Below are 16,809 nucleotides of genomic sequence, written 5' to 3'. Positions count from 1 at the left end.
TGATCTGCTTTTCAGAGCAACTGTCCAAAACTTTTCTAACTCCACATTAATTAATCCAAAGTGTGATTGGAAAGTGTAATTGGTTGTGATCCTGGATGATGCTCATTTACATCCTGGAGGTGTAACTTATTTCTAGACAGATGACAGCATAGTGGCCAATGAACCATCTTCCTTGAAGAAGAGTCAAAGCAGCAGACGTACGAAACACCACTTTGGTCACTTTCAGAATTAAATCAGAGCAAAAATCGGACGCTAAGATTTATAAATTGGACCTTCAGCCTTGAGTTGAAGCAACAGGATTAGTGTCCGGGTAATTGGCTGATCATGTGATCAGGAGTTCGACTAAATCTGTTGTGGTGTAGATCGTAGCGCAGGATTCTACCTCAAAACATCCTCATATTATGTTCACTCATCCCTAAATGTCGCCACAGATACCAGATTTAAAACTCTGCTATACTGCATCAAAAGTCCCACACTCTAGCTCTAATAACAACACACACATGATGTGGTGCTGCCACACAACACAGGTAGACCACTGGTTCTATGTGTAAAGATATTGCTACGTAAATATGGTGATGAATGAAAATAAATTATGTGAACGGACTCTAATCAATTAAAATTCGAAATCATAGCAGGTTGCTTTGATTTGACATACTTCTGTCAAATCCCTCTTTGTCTTGAACGTTCTGCTTCATGTTACATTTTGCTCCACCTGCACTTTGGTGACGAGTTTGTCTCTTCAGAGCTGCTAAATGGCTTTTCAGCTGAAATGTGCCCACCAAGGTGCTGATTACAGACCCCTTTCATAGCTGACAAATTGCACACTTAGCCTAATATGACCTTCCTTTGTGGCAAAGTCTGTAATTAGGATTAATTCACTTCAAAATCCTTTTCCACAATGTCATACAAGAGGGAGGTTTTCCTTGACAAAGGTCTTCTCAGTGTCTTATGGAAACACTCCATTATCTGCACTCTTTATGCCTGTTATTATCTCCGGCCTTAGGTGCTGCTTCAGTCTATTTAAGATATTAAAAATCTAATTCTTCATTAAAGGTACCGTGCGCAAGTTTTGATCACCCGTTGCTCTGTTGAGCATTAAGATCTAAATGATGCAGATTTTAAACTTTAAGCAAAACAGGCATTTGCAAATGTTTCTGAGGAAGAAAGCAGTACACATCTGTTCGATGTAAACAGTACGTGCGAGGTTGAGAAAATTTCTGATGTCACCTTTAACTAAGGGATTTATCTTTATACGGTCCGTCACATTTTTATCACCATATTTCGGACCAAAAATCAGAACTCTTTGTTTTTTGAATACCAGTGTTTCCCATGTGTGACAAAAATGCTTGATCAGAGACATCTCACCAAAACTCCACTCCAATGTTTAACACATCAAATATTTCAAATGTTGCACATGCATCTCTAATCTGTCAACATTTGCTAATGTTCCATCCATAACCTGCCTGTAGTTTGCCAACAAGTCTGGCACCTTAAACTTATTCTGCTAACAGTGAGTTCTCCTTGCATAATGTTAGAGGTTAGAGACAACATACGGTACCTCTGTTGCCTTTCCATGCACAGGCAGCAGGCAGAGTGTGAGCCTCACTCCTGGAGCTCAGTCAGAGCCACACAGCATGCAGCTCGATCATCCTTACTCTGGGCAGGACCGTCCACTCCGCCGCCAGTCGTCATGCTGCGACTGCGACTGGTCAGCTTCTTGAGCTCGCTGGTGAAGGAAATGGCTTTCTTTTTGTTGTCCTCCCGCATCACCACCTGGAAACATGAACGGATTTGTGTTAAGAAAACGCCATAAGACACACGGCGCCAGTCAGTTTTGAGTAGATCTTACAGGCAGATAACAGGCTGAGCAAACATTTGAAAATCAAACCCTAAATAAACAGAGCTGGCAAAATCATTTAACCTTTATTCGGCAAGGCACGGCGGTTAAACACATTATTTTCAAGGCTTCACAGTAAAAGACCTCCAGCGTAAGAGGCTGATGAATAAATAAAATGCTGGCAGAATTAGAATATACAGCATCAACACAAAATTGAATAAATACATTAAAAAATAGTATTACACGACATAAAAAATATGAAAACAAAAACAGACCAGCAGCACAGCACATAAAAGACACTGAAAGCAAATGGAGCAATAAGCAACAGGCAAAAGATACAAGTTGTGTTAAAATACAGAACAGCATATTAGAAAAACAGGCACTGAAGCAGTTCTTTCAAGCACATGCAAAGCTGTTTGATCATGGTTTCGAGCTCATGTTTGCAAATACAAAAGTACCAGGATTAAATTAACACACTTCATGGTAGACTTTTAATCCAACAGTGGTTGTCTCACAAAACTACAACACTAGAAAAGTACAATATGCTTCAAGCAGTAATGCACATGAATGCAGGAAAAATAAATTAAAAACAAACACTAGAAAGTCTCTAGAGCTGGAAATAGGTAATCATGTTTAGAGCTACCTGCTCTTTGAGTTTGAGAATGAACTTTCCGGCGCCCCGCCAGCGGTTCTGAGCCTGGTAGACGCACTCGTGATCCAGCAGCATTCGCTGAACAGGCTTAGTGGCGGAAGATTTCTTAGAGCCGGCATCCTTGGTCACCTCCTCCATCAAGACGTAGTCACAGGGGTTGGGATTAGAAAGGATACTGTAGGAATACTTAGCCTTTGACAGGGTCTGGTCGAAAAGAAACAAGTAGACAGGAAATTAACAGACATAACAAAAGAGAACAAAAACAGAGAAGTACAAAAATGTGCAGCTTCTACTGTATCCAGAAAGTTTGCCTTTATAACATAATATAATATGTATTATTGAAAACTATTTAACTTTAATTATTTTTAACCCTCTGAATCCCAAGCAGCTAGACTTATTTTCCGTCACATTTTTATACACTGCGGGTTCATTTTTCACTGCAATAGAAAGTCCAGCACCCCTTTGGAAACAGCACAAGCATGGCTAGACATAGAGACAACAAAGCTATGTCGTAAATGATATAAAAAGCAAATGTGAAACTAGATTTGTTTCTGATCATTTAATTTACAAAAATTGAAAAAAAAGAGAATGAAATCAACATGTACAATGATTTTTTTCTTGAGGTGTTATCAATACCAGAAAGAAATTTTTGAAATTCTACATTCTATATATATTTTACTATTTTATTTGATTCCATACTAGTTTCCTACGTGTTCTGAGTAAACAGCCTGCAGTTCAGCCCGATTCATTAGAAAAGCCCCTCAATTTTTGTCACAACTGTTAGTTGCAGGTGAGGCACTAATGGCTTCATGGCTGCATCAGGAAGTGCACATTTTTTTTGTTTTTATAAGAAACAAATAAAACAAATGCTATATTTATGGCAAATTCTAAAATGAAACATACAGAATAAAAAGATTTGGTTTAAATATCTCCATTTTAAGCCTAGGTTTGGTAAGTTTTCAGTCAAAACGGCACATAACAGATGACTACTTTAAGGACTGTCCGAAGCTTAAAAGTCCAACATTTTTTTTTTTCTGTTTTTACAGTTTCTGGATGTGATTAATGGTGAAATGTTGGTAATTTAAAGGAAACATGCCTCTGAAGCTTACTGCTAAGGGTTAAAGGGGCTACATTAGGACACTTCCTCCACTCACCTGCTGTATGATGTCCTGAGCAGTGCTGTACCGTGGGGCCTTGATCACAGTGTGAGGCTGTTCTGGTGAAACCTCGTGAACCTGGACAAAAAACATGTCGTCTTCTCCTCCTCCTCCTCCTCCCACGCATCCTCCTGCTCCTTCTCTGCATCCCACAGTCATGTCCTCCTCTCCCTCCAGCACTGTGTTTTTTTCATTTAGGTTCTGCAATCAAAACATATTAGCACTAAAGTTATACATCTGAGCAGAAAACATGACTTGCATGAGAAAACCACAAGGGGGAGCCAGACTCTACATAATAGGACTTACAAAAAAGCTGTTTTTTGTGATAGTAATGACACACTTATTATGATCATAATGTCTACTTTGACATGAGTTCAGATGCTGGTTAAGTGACCAAATCTGCTGAAGGCATTAGTTTGCTTCATGTTCACCTCCTCTCTGGTTTTGAGGCAGATTCTCCCCACATATCCCTCCTCGGTGCTCCAGCTGCAGACCAGCCTGACAACCTCCTCCTCAGGTGCTAGACAGCGAAACTGAGCACAGCGCTTCACCTCGCTGCGCTCCTTCAACAGAGGAACCTTCTCCTCACACAAGAAGCACTCTGACGGGTTTCCTGCTGATGCCAGAACCTGCGGAGACGAGACGAGAGGCGAAACGTAAGGTATGCATGACACATGACTAATACAAATCTCTTAACACAAAACTAAATGTGCACATGAGACTTTCCTCTGCTGGACCTGCAACTACATTATTCAAACATCATAAATCTTTGTCTACAATACTAACCATGTCCAGCAGCTGTTTGGCAGTGGTCTGCTCTGTAACACTGAAAACTGTGAAGGGTTCAGGACCAGGAGCTCCGTGCACTGTCACCCTGTGCTGCTGGGACGCATGCTTGTCTTCTGAAACGAACAGCTGTGTGGAGAGCAGGAGAGGTGCACAGCAGCAGGTCATTATGAAACACACTGACGTGACATTTCTGCTTTATCAGGCAGTCTTTCTTACTTTCTCCTCAGAGAGCCTGATAAAGCGGAGCCAGAGCGAACAGGATTCAAAGTTATGCTGTTGCTGACGGTGCCAGCAGGATTTCTTTTGAACATTCTTGGACTGCCGTCTACCGTGTTTAAATATTAATAAGTGTGTGTCATTGAGAAGGTTTTGAAGTTTTAAAAGTGCAGTTAAGCGATCAAACCTAATCTGAACTCTTGCTACCTCAGCACTTGGTCTGAACGAGGCTTACCATGGATGAGGGTGTAGCGCCCCCTGTGGGACCTTCCTCATTTCTGCGGCTGTAGATAAATAAACTGGACACTTCAAGTGGCTCGTTATGCTGCGTCCTCAACTGGACGTGTCTGTAACCTGAAACACAGACAGCGAAAAACAGATTTAGGATATACCTTATCCATTACCAACTAGTGCTATTATCGTGAAAGCATTTAAGATTCAAATATTTGTTGCACCTTAAGACAGGGTGAGTTGTATATTTGATTTTTGGTGTATTAAATTCCCTTCTACAGGTAAGATCAGACCTTTAATCAGTTTTACACTAGTCTGACTGACTAGATGTAGACTGTGGGTATAAGCCAGCCATTTCTTCTGCACATTTCAAGCAGCATTCTCTTTCACTTTCACTATCTGCGGGCGAATGTTTTCAAAACCCCCTTTGCTATGGAAATCAACAACAACCTTCAACCATCAATGACAGGACTATGGGCCTTAGATATAGCTTATCTATGTATCAGATCTGATTCTACTGAAGTTTCAGAACCAAAACAACTCTTGCAGGACTTGATTAATCCATTTCCTGATTTGCCAGTTGGAGCTGATTTGCCACATCTTTTCACTCTGGCAGCGACACGCTCCAGCGGCACTAACTTGATCGATGTACCTGCCCACACAACTTCACACAAGCTTTTGTCAAATTAGTTTAATAAATTTCTGCAAGTGCCACACAGAGCCAGCAAATCATCTGTGGTTTTAATGAGTACAGTGAGCTCCTCCAGAGCTGAAGCATAGGCAGGCTTCACCTCTAGAGCAACGGTTATCACACAACTATCCATCCATTATCTATACACCGCTTCATCTTCATTAGGGTCATGGGGGTGCTGGAGCCTATCCCGGCTGACTTAAGGTGAAGGCAGATGACACCCTGGACAGGTTGCCAGTCTATCACAGGGCTACACATAAAGACAAACAATCACACTCACATTCACGCCAAAGGACAATTTAGAATGACCAATTACCCTCTGCATGTTCTAGGACTGTGGGAGGAAGTTAGTACTATGGTAGACTAGCCGTACACTATCTGGGATTCTTGCCTGATTTGAGGGCTTTTAGAGGCAGAGTCCTCTGAGCTGTTGTCTGGGAGCTGTTGTTCTCCACCACGGCAAACCTCAGGAAACACATCTCTTCAAAGTGCACAGTGAACTGAAAGTGCTCGCTCCACATGGGGTTGAGGGTGTTGCGGTGGATGGGTTTGGTACGGAAGTGGCAGCTGTCGATGGGCATGCCGAGAACGTCCACCTCGATGCAGGGGCTGCCAGCGCTGTTAGCGGGACAAACATTCTGACCAGAAACAATCTGAGGAGAAAATAAAGACGGCAAACGAATGAGCACCAACATTCACACTATGTCTGAACAACACTTGCAACTGCTCTCTAAATTAAGCTCATCTTTTGCTCGTTTAATGAAAGGCCAGACTTTCCAACAGAATCTGTTTTACCTTATATTAGCTTAATTCCCCTGGTTTCCCCTCAAACACACAGAAACAGGCAGGTTTATAGGTTTAAAGTCATGTGAGATCACTCCTCTACTTGTGATGGAGGTTTCATCACATCAGAGTCAATGTCTTTCCAAATATTAATACAAACTTATTGAGGTTGTTACAGACCAGAATGACTGACCTACGAATCCAGTTAAATGTACATTTACGAGCATGTAACTTCTCTTTTTTCAGTTGCAGTGACGATTATAGTCACAAATGTACTGTGTCAGATCCTCACCCACATTATTGGACCTAATATGAGTACTTAAGGGTCTGCATGTTGCAGATTTTAGCTCCCCTTGCTTGGGGGATTTTTTTATTGTAATGATTATTGTGAATAAAACAACCTAATGATGGTGGCGCCTATTGGGAATTTGAAAGAACAATAATGCTATCATTGAAATTAATTCTGTTTTGCTCTTTTTAGACAATCAAATTACACTAAAAATACCAGCAGAGAAAGATGGAGAGTCTAACACTATAACTTGTACAATTAATAGCACTGGCAATATTATCATCTGTATTACTAATGTTGTATCCATTTTTAACTTTTACAATTTGTATTTTATAGATAGACAGACAGACAGACAGACAGACAGACAGACAGACAGACAGATAGATAATCCTGAGGGAAATTCAAGTATTTAGCAGTTTACATACAACAACAAAAAAATAACAAACAAAAAGACAAAAAAGGTGGATTATTAGTAATCAGATTAACACTAAAGCTTCGTATATACTCTAAAAAATGCTCTACAATACTATAAACAAAACACTTCTAATTGTAAAATCTTTCAAAATACTAAATGTATTAATGGTCAACATACAATATCTGCACATTTCAAGGCACAGTGATAAAAAATTATTTCAAGTGATTTTGACAGGTAGTAGGAAAACAGTTCTTGTACACTCTATAAGGTGAACAGACATTTTACAATCACATTACATAAGTCCTACTGTGAATATGACTGCGACCCTCCCTGACCACTCAGTGATGAGTTGTACAGTCTGATGGCCAGGGGAAAAAAAGAGTTCTTGAGCCTGTTTGCGGAGCAGGTCAGAGAAAGCAACCTGGAGCTGAACACACTCCTCTGCCTGATCAGGCATGATCGAAAAATCATCAAGCATAGAAAAATTGCATTTTCTGTCAACAATTACAAGTATCTATGTTATGTTTCAAGATCATTTCTCTTGAAGGGTAAACTGAGAATGTGAAAGATGTAAGAAGGACAATATACACATAGGCAGGAAACAGTGAGAGTGAAAATTCAGGGAGAAAACGAACAAACATGAAGCGATCATTCTGACTGATCTGTATGTCATACTGACTCACCGTTAAGGAATAAACAGCAGGGCTCATTTTCTCCACATCCCTCTCCATCGGACAGAACTGCTGATAAAGTGGACAACTACGATCCCACAGCACTGCTGGCTTCAATACGTAGCCGCAGCCACCATTGGCCTCAAACAACGCTGTGTTCAACTGCATGGGCAGGTCTGGGATGAAAACAAAGAGAAAGAAAGAATGTTGATTTAGGAACACAAAAATGAAAACCTCGACTCACACCAGTGCTTTTTGTGAGCTTGACTAAAGGAGGTCTAAAAGACAATTATCCAGTTAAGGTATTGTCAACTGAGGTGACTTTTTACCCCCATTTGAGCCACTTTTTGGCAATTAGTTCAACCAACTGGAAAGAGTGTTTTCTACGAGTGCATGACATTTCTTCTTGAACACAACTGGGTGAACTTTAATTCAAAAAAGAGAAAAAATATTTGAGAAGCAGAGGAAGGCAGAGGAAACTCAAAGAGTGAGAGTGGGAGTGAGACAGACCTTAAGAGAGAATAAGAGAGTTGTTTAAATGTGATATGCCTTTTAGAGAAAATAACTTCATCTGTCAGAGTCCAGACAGCAAACACCGACAACAGAGAATTTCTGGGAATGGAAAGGTAGAGACGAAAGTGAGAAAACAAGAAAACCAGAGGGAGACAGAAAGAGAGAGAAGTAAAGAGTTGGTGAAAGACAGATGAAGAGAAAGTGCTGCAGAATTAAGAAGACATGTAGAGTAGAAGAAAAACAAGCGGTGGATAATTTCTCTGTGAAAAATGAGCATCAGTGTACATCGGGGAAACTCAAATAAAAGCCTTTCAGTCCATTTTAAGGCTCTGCAAAGTTGGAAAAAGCTAATATTATCATGCAGAAGGACTGAGGAGTTGTTTTCTATTACAACAAAATGGAGGAAAATGAACATGCAGAATGCATGAGGCATTTTAGTTTTGTTTTTCACTGGCTACTCTTTGGAATTAAGTGATTTTTTTCTTTAAAAAAAGGGAAAAAAACGGGTAATACTTGAGTGCCAAATTCCTAAGAAGTGCTGTCAAAGCTAGACATACTGTTCCCTTGCATATTAGAAAAGAAAAGCATCTCTGTATGTCGTCTGTACCATCAGTTTGATAATTTAGTGCCACCAGCTGGATTCCATGCAGCCAGAACAGCAGAGGGTTGGGGTTAGTTGAGTCAATCCTGGTGGCTGCTGGATACGTCCTCAGCAGCTGGCACACCGTGTGCTGGATCAGCTTCTGAGAGTAACGACGACACAGGCGTTTGGCAGCGTTCTCGTTAACGGAGGAGATGTGGTAGCACTTGGGCGTGCGGATGATGGCGCTGAGAGACGTGGGGGGGTTGAGGACGGGAGACGTCTGCTGCTCCTCCCAGCTCAGCCGCTCAGAGCCACCTTGAGGGAGGACAGAGAGACACTTTGAAAGGCATTGAAAACATGTTTTATGAATCAGGTTTTTTACTTGAAGTGACTTGGTCCCACATGAAGACCTTCAGAGTACGAAATATGCAGTTAGCAGTAACTAAGACCAGTTGGTGACTTTTAAATAAATATTAATACACAAAATCATCCTAAACAGGTTCTTTGTTAAGTACAATAAAATACTTAACAAATGCACCTGAAACAGTGACTTCTTTTAGTGGAGTTAAAAAAGTAATGTGCACATTAGTTCCTTTTAGTGTCCCGATTATTGAAAAGATTCGTTCAATGAATTGCTTAGTGGTTGCCCAGAGCTCTGACTGTGCAGTCCCACTTACTGAACTGAAACCCAGTGGACAGATGATGCCTGGCTTTGGGAACGAGGAAGTACAAATACATTAAAATCTGTTTATTGAGTTTACTGAATATCAGACAGGAGCTCCGATTTTTAATGACTTAAAAGTATTTCTAAATGGTCGATAGTTCAGCATCGTTCTTGAACTTGCTGAGCCTGATTCTGACTACTGGAGCTGCTGACTTAGGCCTCATGTTCACTGTGTTGTATGTTCACATACTTACTGCAAAGGGACAGAGACCTCAGCTGTGCAAAGGAATGAATAGACTGTTGTAACTCTGTCAGTTCAATTAATTCATCAACATTAACATTAATGCAAGAAATTAGCCTAATTTATGACCTGTAAGCCACATGTTACGATTCCCACATGCACACACGCTAACAGTCGCCACTCCTTGGCGCCCTGCTCACCTCTCCCAGGAGTTCGGCTTTGAGTCACGACCTCTCCTGTTGTGCTGCAGCGAGAAGGAGCTGTGCCAAATATGGACTTCCTGCTCTTTCCTCGGTCCTTCCCTCGACCGGAGCCGGCTGGAGACAGCGTGGACAGGCCTGGGTTCAAACACATCATCAAGAAGACAGAAGAGAAAAGATAATAAAGCAAAACATACAGTCACATTAGTCTCTCTCTCTCTCTCTCCTGTTCTTAATCTACATTTGTCTTTCAAAATTCAGATATCATTTTCTCTAAATGCAGTCAATTCATGTCATGAGGAGCAAGTTGGCCCTCCGTCTGTACGGCGTCACTTCAAGTGCATTTGGCTTCAGCACAACTGGATTTGATTATTATTAATGGCACGAGTTCCATAATACTGTTGTTTGAAAAAGAAGCCTCTTTTCATTCTAGTCTTGAATGTTAGTCTCGTAGATTTTGCTTGAGATCTGAAGGACAACATGGAAAAAGGTAGAAAGGTCTTGTTTTTTATGATAAGAAATTAATGTCATTATCATTGGATTTCTATTTTTGCAAAAAAAAGTTTGCATCTAACACATTTAAATGTTAAGAATCTTTTAGTTCTCTACTGTTTCTCATGCGATAAATATTTGCCTGCTTCTTTCTCAAAAACATTAGAGATGAGAAATATCATAAAATATGTTTTATGAGCGTTCAAATTTTAATTTAAAATTTTTGTACACAACTTTTTCCAAGCAGCATGTCCTTCTAAAATAACTCCAGACAACACATGACAGCAACCAGCCTGCCTGCAGTCTGAACTGGGCTACTTGCTCGGCTTCCTCTTTCTCAGATCTCAGGTCCCTGGAATATGTAAACAAATAAAATACCAGTGGAAACACAGGCGGGTTTATAAGGGCAGATGTCCTTTAAAGAAAAGAGGAGACAAACAGAGAAGAGGACACTTGAGGGAGGCAAGAGGTGATAAGAGGTTTGACATTTTAGGACCAACAGAAATATTTGAGATAAGTAGTAGCAAGGAATGAAGTCAGATTCCAATAAATAGGGAATAAAAGATGTTTTATAAGTGTACAGAAAGGAAAGCCAAACATTCAGACCTGCTGAACTAAAATCTCTTTCTGTTTTTTGTGTTATACCAACAGTTTTATTTTACCCATTTTCATTTTTAGCTTATATCAAAGGAGTAAAATGAGGGTAAAAGTGAAGAGTGACATGTGAGAAAGGTCCTGGGTTCAATCTGAACTAAACTAGGCCACCAGGACATCACAAAAACATTTTCATACTGTACAGTAACTTTACTGTTGTTGTGTTGTTTGGGGAATAACAGCACAATTAAGTAACCATATCTTTCCCATAGGGAGAAGATGATTCATCATCTTAGTGGGTGTCCTGTGTGGGATAGGAATGAAGTGTAACACAGGGGTATTAAATGTCTCAGAGAAAAAAAAAATCAAAAACATGGGGAAAGGTTTGACCTCTTAAATATAACATGGGAGTGGATTAGAGTGAGACAAGATAGAAAAAAAGAGAAATCAAACTGACAGCTTCTCAGAAGGAAAAGAAAAAAGGGAGGAAGAAAGATATTAATGGGGAATAAATCAGAATTTACTGGGAAAAGGAGGAGGAGAGTACAAAAAGAGGAGGCCTGTACATGAATACAGGGAAATGTCTATTCAGATAAAAAGTAAAGGAAGAGCAAAAACTAACAGAGAGACAGAAAGATAAAATATTTCCTACCAGGGAATTTCACAGCCTGGCAGTAGATGACAAGGTCAGACAGCTCCTGGGCAATCTGTCGACTCTCTTTCTTGTTCTGAGGAAGGTAGAACTCCTCACCCAGCTCCATGTCAAACACCTACAGGTGTAGATAGACACAGGACATGGAAAACCCTGTTCACACTTTTCCTGCAGAGATAGTGATGTACTGCTGAAGCAGAGTCTGAATTTCATGGACGACCAGACAGAAGAAGATGGGATTAAACTTCTTCCCATGTTCATGTTCAAATTTCATCTTCTGACAGCGCGAACAAAATCAATCTTCATCATGTATTTTCCTTTTTCATGGTGAATTCATACGTTTTCTTTGATAAAACCTGACATAAAATCAATAATTTAAACCATAAATTAAAAATAAACCGCAAAGTAATTATCTCAAACAGCAAAACCACCCAGCAGCTCCTGTTAGTTATAAAGAAAAGTTCTTCTGTCTTCGTTTGTCTTGTTCTCTTTCTGTTTAGAGATTAGGTCAGTTTAACATTCTAAATCTCAAAACCCACTGGTGGGTTTAAAAGACACGTTGTCTTAAAAAAGACAATACTACATCATTTAAACCAGTAAAAGCAGAAAGAATGGTCAGATTTTTAACCTTCAGATGATGCTTGAACTAATCATGTGTGCTGTGAGCTTTGTCAGTATTCCATCAAAATCACTTTATTTTACATTTCATGTTGGCATTTGCCCAAAAAAATGTTTGCATTAACTAGATTCTGTAAAAAACTTTAAAAAATTCTACACTTCTGTGCACAACCAAGAAGCCAATAGTGACTCAGCTGTAACAGTCATGTAACAAAAATTCAGAGTTTTTTTGGTTGAACTGGGTCAAACTGCAGAATGTGTTCCCACAGAGCAAAACAGCGCACAAGTCATAAAACTAATTAGAATTGTAAGCAGTAAAATATATATATATATATATAGTATGTAGAGTCACATTTTTTTCAGTACTGGTAAATCTTGGCGGCACTTGGAAAAAATGGTGCACATGTTGATCCCAGTTGTTTTCAGTATTTGTAAAGCCCAAAAAGAAATTCAACCTTTGCATTTTCATTGATTATGGCATTACAACTGTAATTTGCACAGAAGACATTTTTGTGTTCTCTCCGTTCTAGCTATGGTTGTGCTGTTGCAATAGAGGTGCAGGATTTTATATTGCAGTGAAAACTGCTTGGAGTATTTACCTTTCCTTTGCTCTGTACAGCGTTGTCGGCCTTCTTCATCCTCTTGGGTAATTCATCGACAGGTTGCTCCTCCTTGTCTGCTGAGCTCTTCCCCTCTGGCTTGTCGTCCAGGATGTTATCTATGTAGACAAAACAGGATATCACTGAAACAAAATCTGATACCTGAGCTTCATATTAAACAAACCATGATAACTTGTCACAAAGACGACACTGTAATCATATGAGCACATGACAAATTCTTAGCAATTGTCTCTGTGACATTGCTTCCAAACTGCATGTTAACATGCAGCCACCATAGTTAGTACAACAGAAAAATGTCAGTCAGGCAAGTTAACATCCAAACAGAGTCCTTTTTTCTCCTTAAAGTCAAAATCTATGTATAAAGCTATATTAAAATCTAAGTATACTAAATGTAATTCCTGCACAGCATCCCTAGTCCATATTCTTATGTATAATGTCATAGCAGGCGAGATTAGATCCGGTATATTTAAAGAAACTGAACTGTCATGGATAAAAAATATGCATTGGAGTTGGGGTCCCAGTTGCTCTTGATTTACTGCATGTTAAATCACCAGTAAGGCATATATCAGAAAGACTACGTTTAGCATCTGGGAATCCACTTCTTGTAAAAACAAACTGACTTTGCATTTCAAGTGTGTTTTTCTTGTTCCTTTCATAAAGTCAGAGCACTTTCTGTCCAATAAAAATAGATGCACACCTGCATCCAAACTGGTAGCTGTCACTAGGTTGGAAGTTTCAAGTTCATGATAAATACTTTTCTTTTTGTTTTTTATGTTGTGACCAAATGGACTGATCCAGTAAATTACATTGGCAAGTTCATAAAAAAGGGGGAAATGAGATCACAAGCATGTTTAATCTGTTTTTCATTGTAGAATTGCCACAGAAAGAACAATTCTTTAACTCTACAGTGGTGTAGCATTGTTCCTAACAGGACTTTTAGTTTGGAAGTCTAGCTCCTCTATATGGCATAAATCTCAAACGCAAGGAAGTCTTTGTGCAGGTGGGAAGAATTAGAGAATAATTTTGAAAGAAAAACTACAAGCAGTTATTCGGTAAATCACGGACTACTTGCAGAGCTCATGAGCATGTTTTCAAGCAAAGACCAACAGAGGCAGCTCCTTGCTAATATTCAAAGCAATGTCTCTCAACTGTAAACAGGAGCAACAGTGGGGAGTTGTTCCCTCTGCTCCCATTCCTCCTACACATTAACCGCAGCCAAAACCACAAAAAGAAGCGAATCAGCTTGAAAACGCAGAAGCTTTTTATCACAGAAAACTTGTCTTGATTCTTGACATTTGGAGTCTCCCTCTTTAAAAATGGTTTAGCAACGGAGCTGACCCCTGAATGTCACGCTGTAGACAGCAGTCAGGGAAGTGAGCTGGAACAGAGTGTGACTGGAGGGAGCTACCATTCAACCGGAGATGGTAGCAACTTGGCAGCTTAGCGCTCAAGTGTTTGTATTTGCAGGGCCAGCTGACGTTGAGTAGTAACCGTGCATAGTAAAATGGAGACAGTCAGGGTGGAGTATGTTTTACTTAGTCTGGATGTCTTGTTTGCCAACTGTTAATATTAGCTGGTTAATATTTCACAACTGCAGGTTTCGCACAAGGCACCAGTAGCAAAGCTGAACCAGGCTGCAAGGTTTGGCCTAGAGATGTTTAGGAAAGGTCCATGACCGGTAAGTTCTGTCGACAGGGATTAGGAGAGAGCAGTGGTGGGACTGGGTCTGGGACAGGGTAGTTTCCCCTGGTCTGCTGTTTAGCACGGGGGCAACATAGGGCCTGAGAAACCAGATGGCTTTGTTTTGCTTCCCTGATGAGCCTGCCCAGCCACTGGCGAGGTCACAGACAAATACAGTATGGAGGGAAGGAGGAAGGGAGGTGATGGCGTTTGTGGGAGAAAGAAAAATCATGCTGACAGTAAATGGTTTAAACCCCGAACGTACACGGTTTTCTACACACGCATCAGATTTTGATGTCATTCACAATCACAAGGACAATCAGTATAGAGGCAGACAGCATGTTCCCTTCCTGTCCTGACTAAGCACTGCATGTATACTGCGGAGCTTTTTAAGAAATTATACTTCAAGCTGGTTTCATGGTGAGGCAGATACTCTACCTCACATCATGACTAACTCAAAAAAACCAATATCATTTTGGATGATGGCTGCACATTGTTATTACTTCAACTGAAACATGGCAAAAAAAGCAACCTGGGGGATTGGTATGCTTGGTATTGCTACAATTACATAACAGGGATAAAACAAGTGTACATCATAAGTAGCTATTCCTTGTTAGCCATCTAGTCGTGAAAAATATGCACACGAAAGCATCTTGCTGAGCTTAAATAACCCTGCGTGAATTCGAGCAGCTATAAAGCAGAACATACGCTGAACGTCTGTAGTGTTGTTAAAACACACATGGCTGTCTTTTTTATTAGCTACAGTGGTGGGTGAGGGGGGAATCTCTTGCAATAGGGAGCAGAAGTTCAAGCTGTCAGTGAAAGCAGCACATTAATTATTCCTCATTCAAGCAACACAACTTCCAGAAAATGCTTTACTATCATATACAAGATTAGATGGAATATTTGTTTTACTAGGCTCCAGATATTATGCAATGGTAATTTTTTAACTGCTTGTTACGTTGCAAGATAGTTACAGTCCAGTGGAACGGCACCTCACAAAAAAAGCAGCATATTAGCTCGAAGCTATAATGGTACACAGAAAAATATAGGCATCATTGTGTTGCAAAAATGCAGTTCACAGTGATTCTGCAGACAGGCATAGCAATGAAACTAGGGTCAAGGAACCACATAGTTCCATTTAAACCTAACTGCAGGGTCAATAACTGAATGCGGCCAGAGATTTTATGAAGATTGAAGTTTTTCAAGAACAAAAATGAATGAATGAAAGAACAGCAGCTGTCAGTACACAACAGAAACAGATGGAAATAATGGCACTCAGGGAGCGCTTCATCAGAGCTGTCAATTTACCTTCAAGGCCATACGAGGCAGTAGAGGCTGCGAGGCCATCAGCTAAGAGGAAAACAAGCAGGATAAAACAGGAAAGGAAAGGAGTGAGAATAGAGTGTCAACGTAAAAAGAGACTCAAGTGTTAAAAAGAAAGGAGACAGAAAAACAGTTCTAAACAGAAACTGATTTTAAAGGCGACAAAATCGGAATTTATATGCAAGTTATATTGAATTTAAACCCTCTTGTGTTAGTGTTTCAAATCAAAAAACCCACTGCAGTTCTTCTTACCATCCGATAGAGATTCATAGTCGTAGTCGTACTCGTCTTCTTCTTCTTCCTCTTCCTCGTTGGTGTGGTTGTTGGGTGAAGTGACCCCCGGTGACCCGTTGCTTGCCTGGGCCTGCATGTGAGCCAGTTGGTGAGCCTGAGAAAGGATTATGAAAAAGATTATACCTGCATCTGAAGGATGATATACAACTATCCATTAATTGCAAATACACAAGCTCTTATCTACACACAATCTATAGTGTAGAGCCTATTATTTTCAAATCTATTATTGATGTATAACAGCACTCTAATGATCAGCAGTGCTAAATATTAAATGTGCTGAAGCTACCTGGAAGGGTCTTCAAAGGATACCTTATATTAAACATAAATTATGCACACGTTGATACTTGTGTGTGAGTTCCGGATGTGTTTCTTTTCCACCTTCTGTTTGAGAATGTCCACCGGCGCCTGATGAGCTTTGAGCTTCTTGTTCTTGAGCAGGATCCTCCCACGCAGCTGCAGCGGTGACGGCAGGTGAGGGTCATCGCTGAAGTCGCTTTCAAAAAGGAATCGTGTCACAAGACGTTCACCGAACACCGTCTAATGAAGAAATATTTGAACAGGGCAGACGGCTTCAATACAATCCAATACAATGAAGCGGCAA

The 16,809-nt window shown here is 40.2% G+C and overlaps 1 protein-coding gene across 1 annotated transcript in view; it reads right to left on the bottom strand.

Annotated features, from left to right (window-relative positions):
• Positions 1–16,809, bottom strand: part of plce1 (phospholipase C, epsilon 1) — an 86,535-nt gene that overhangs the window by 5,473 nt on the left and 64,253 nt on the right. The window contains 15 exon segments of the mRNA XM_051939588.1: positions 1,559–1,773; positions 2,481–2,693; positions 3,644–3,847; positions 4,078–4,275; positions 4,433–4,561; positions 4,887–5,005; positions 5,965–6,226; positions 7,744–7,907; positions 8,852–9,142; positions 9,933–10,070; positions 11,671–11,788; positions 12,888–13,006; positions 15,900–15,941; positions 16,167–16,302; positions 16,587–16,745. Of these exon segments, the coding sequence (XP_051795548.1) occupies positions 1,603–1,773; positions 2,481–2,693; positions 3,644–3,847; positions 4,078–4,275; positions 4,433–4,561; positions 4,887–5,005; positions 5,965–6,226; positions 7,744–7,907; positions 8,852–9,142; positions 9,933–10,070; positions 11,671–11,788; positions 12,888–13,006; positions 15,900–15,941; positions 16,167–16,302; positions 16,587–16,745 (2,463 nt within the window). The 3' untranslated portion in view covers positions 1,559–1,602.

The sequence above is a fragment of the Acanthochromis polyacanthus genome, chromosome 19 (assembly GCF_021347895.1).
Source record: "Acanthochromis polyacanthus isolate Apoly-LR-REF ecotype Palm Island chromosome 19, KAUST_Apoly_ChrSc, whole genome shotgun sequence".
NCBI classification, from domain to species: Eukaryota; Metazoa; Chordata; class Actinopteri; family Pomacentridae; genus Acanthochromis; species Acanthochromis polyacanthus.
The sequence above is the reverse complement of the archived record's forward strand: the minus strand, read 5'-3'. Positions and strand labels throughout refer to the sequence as shown.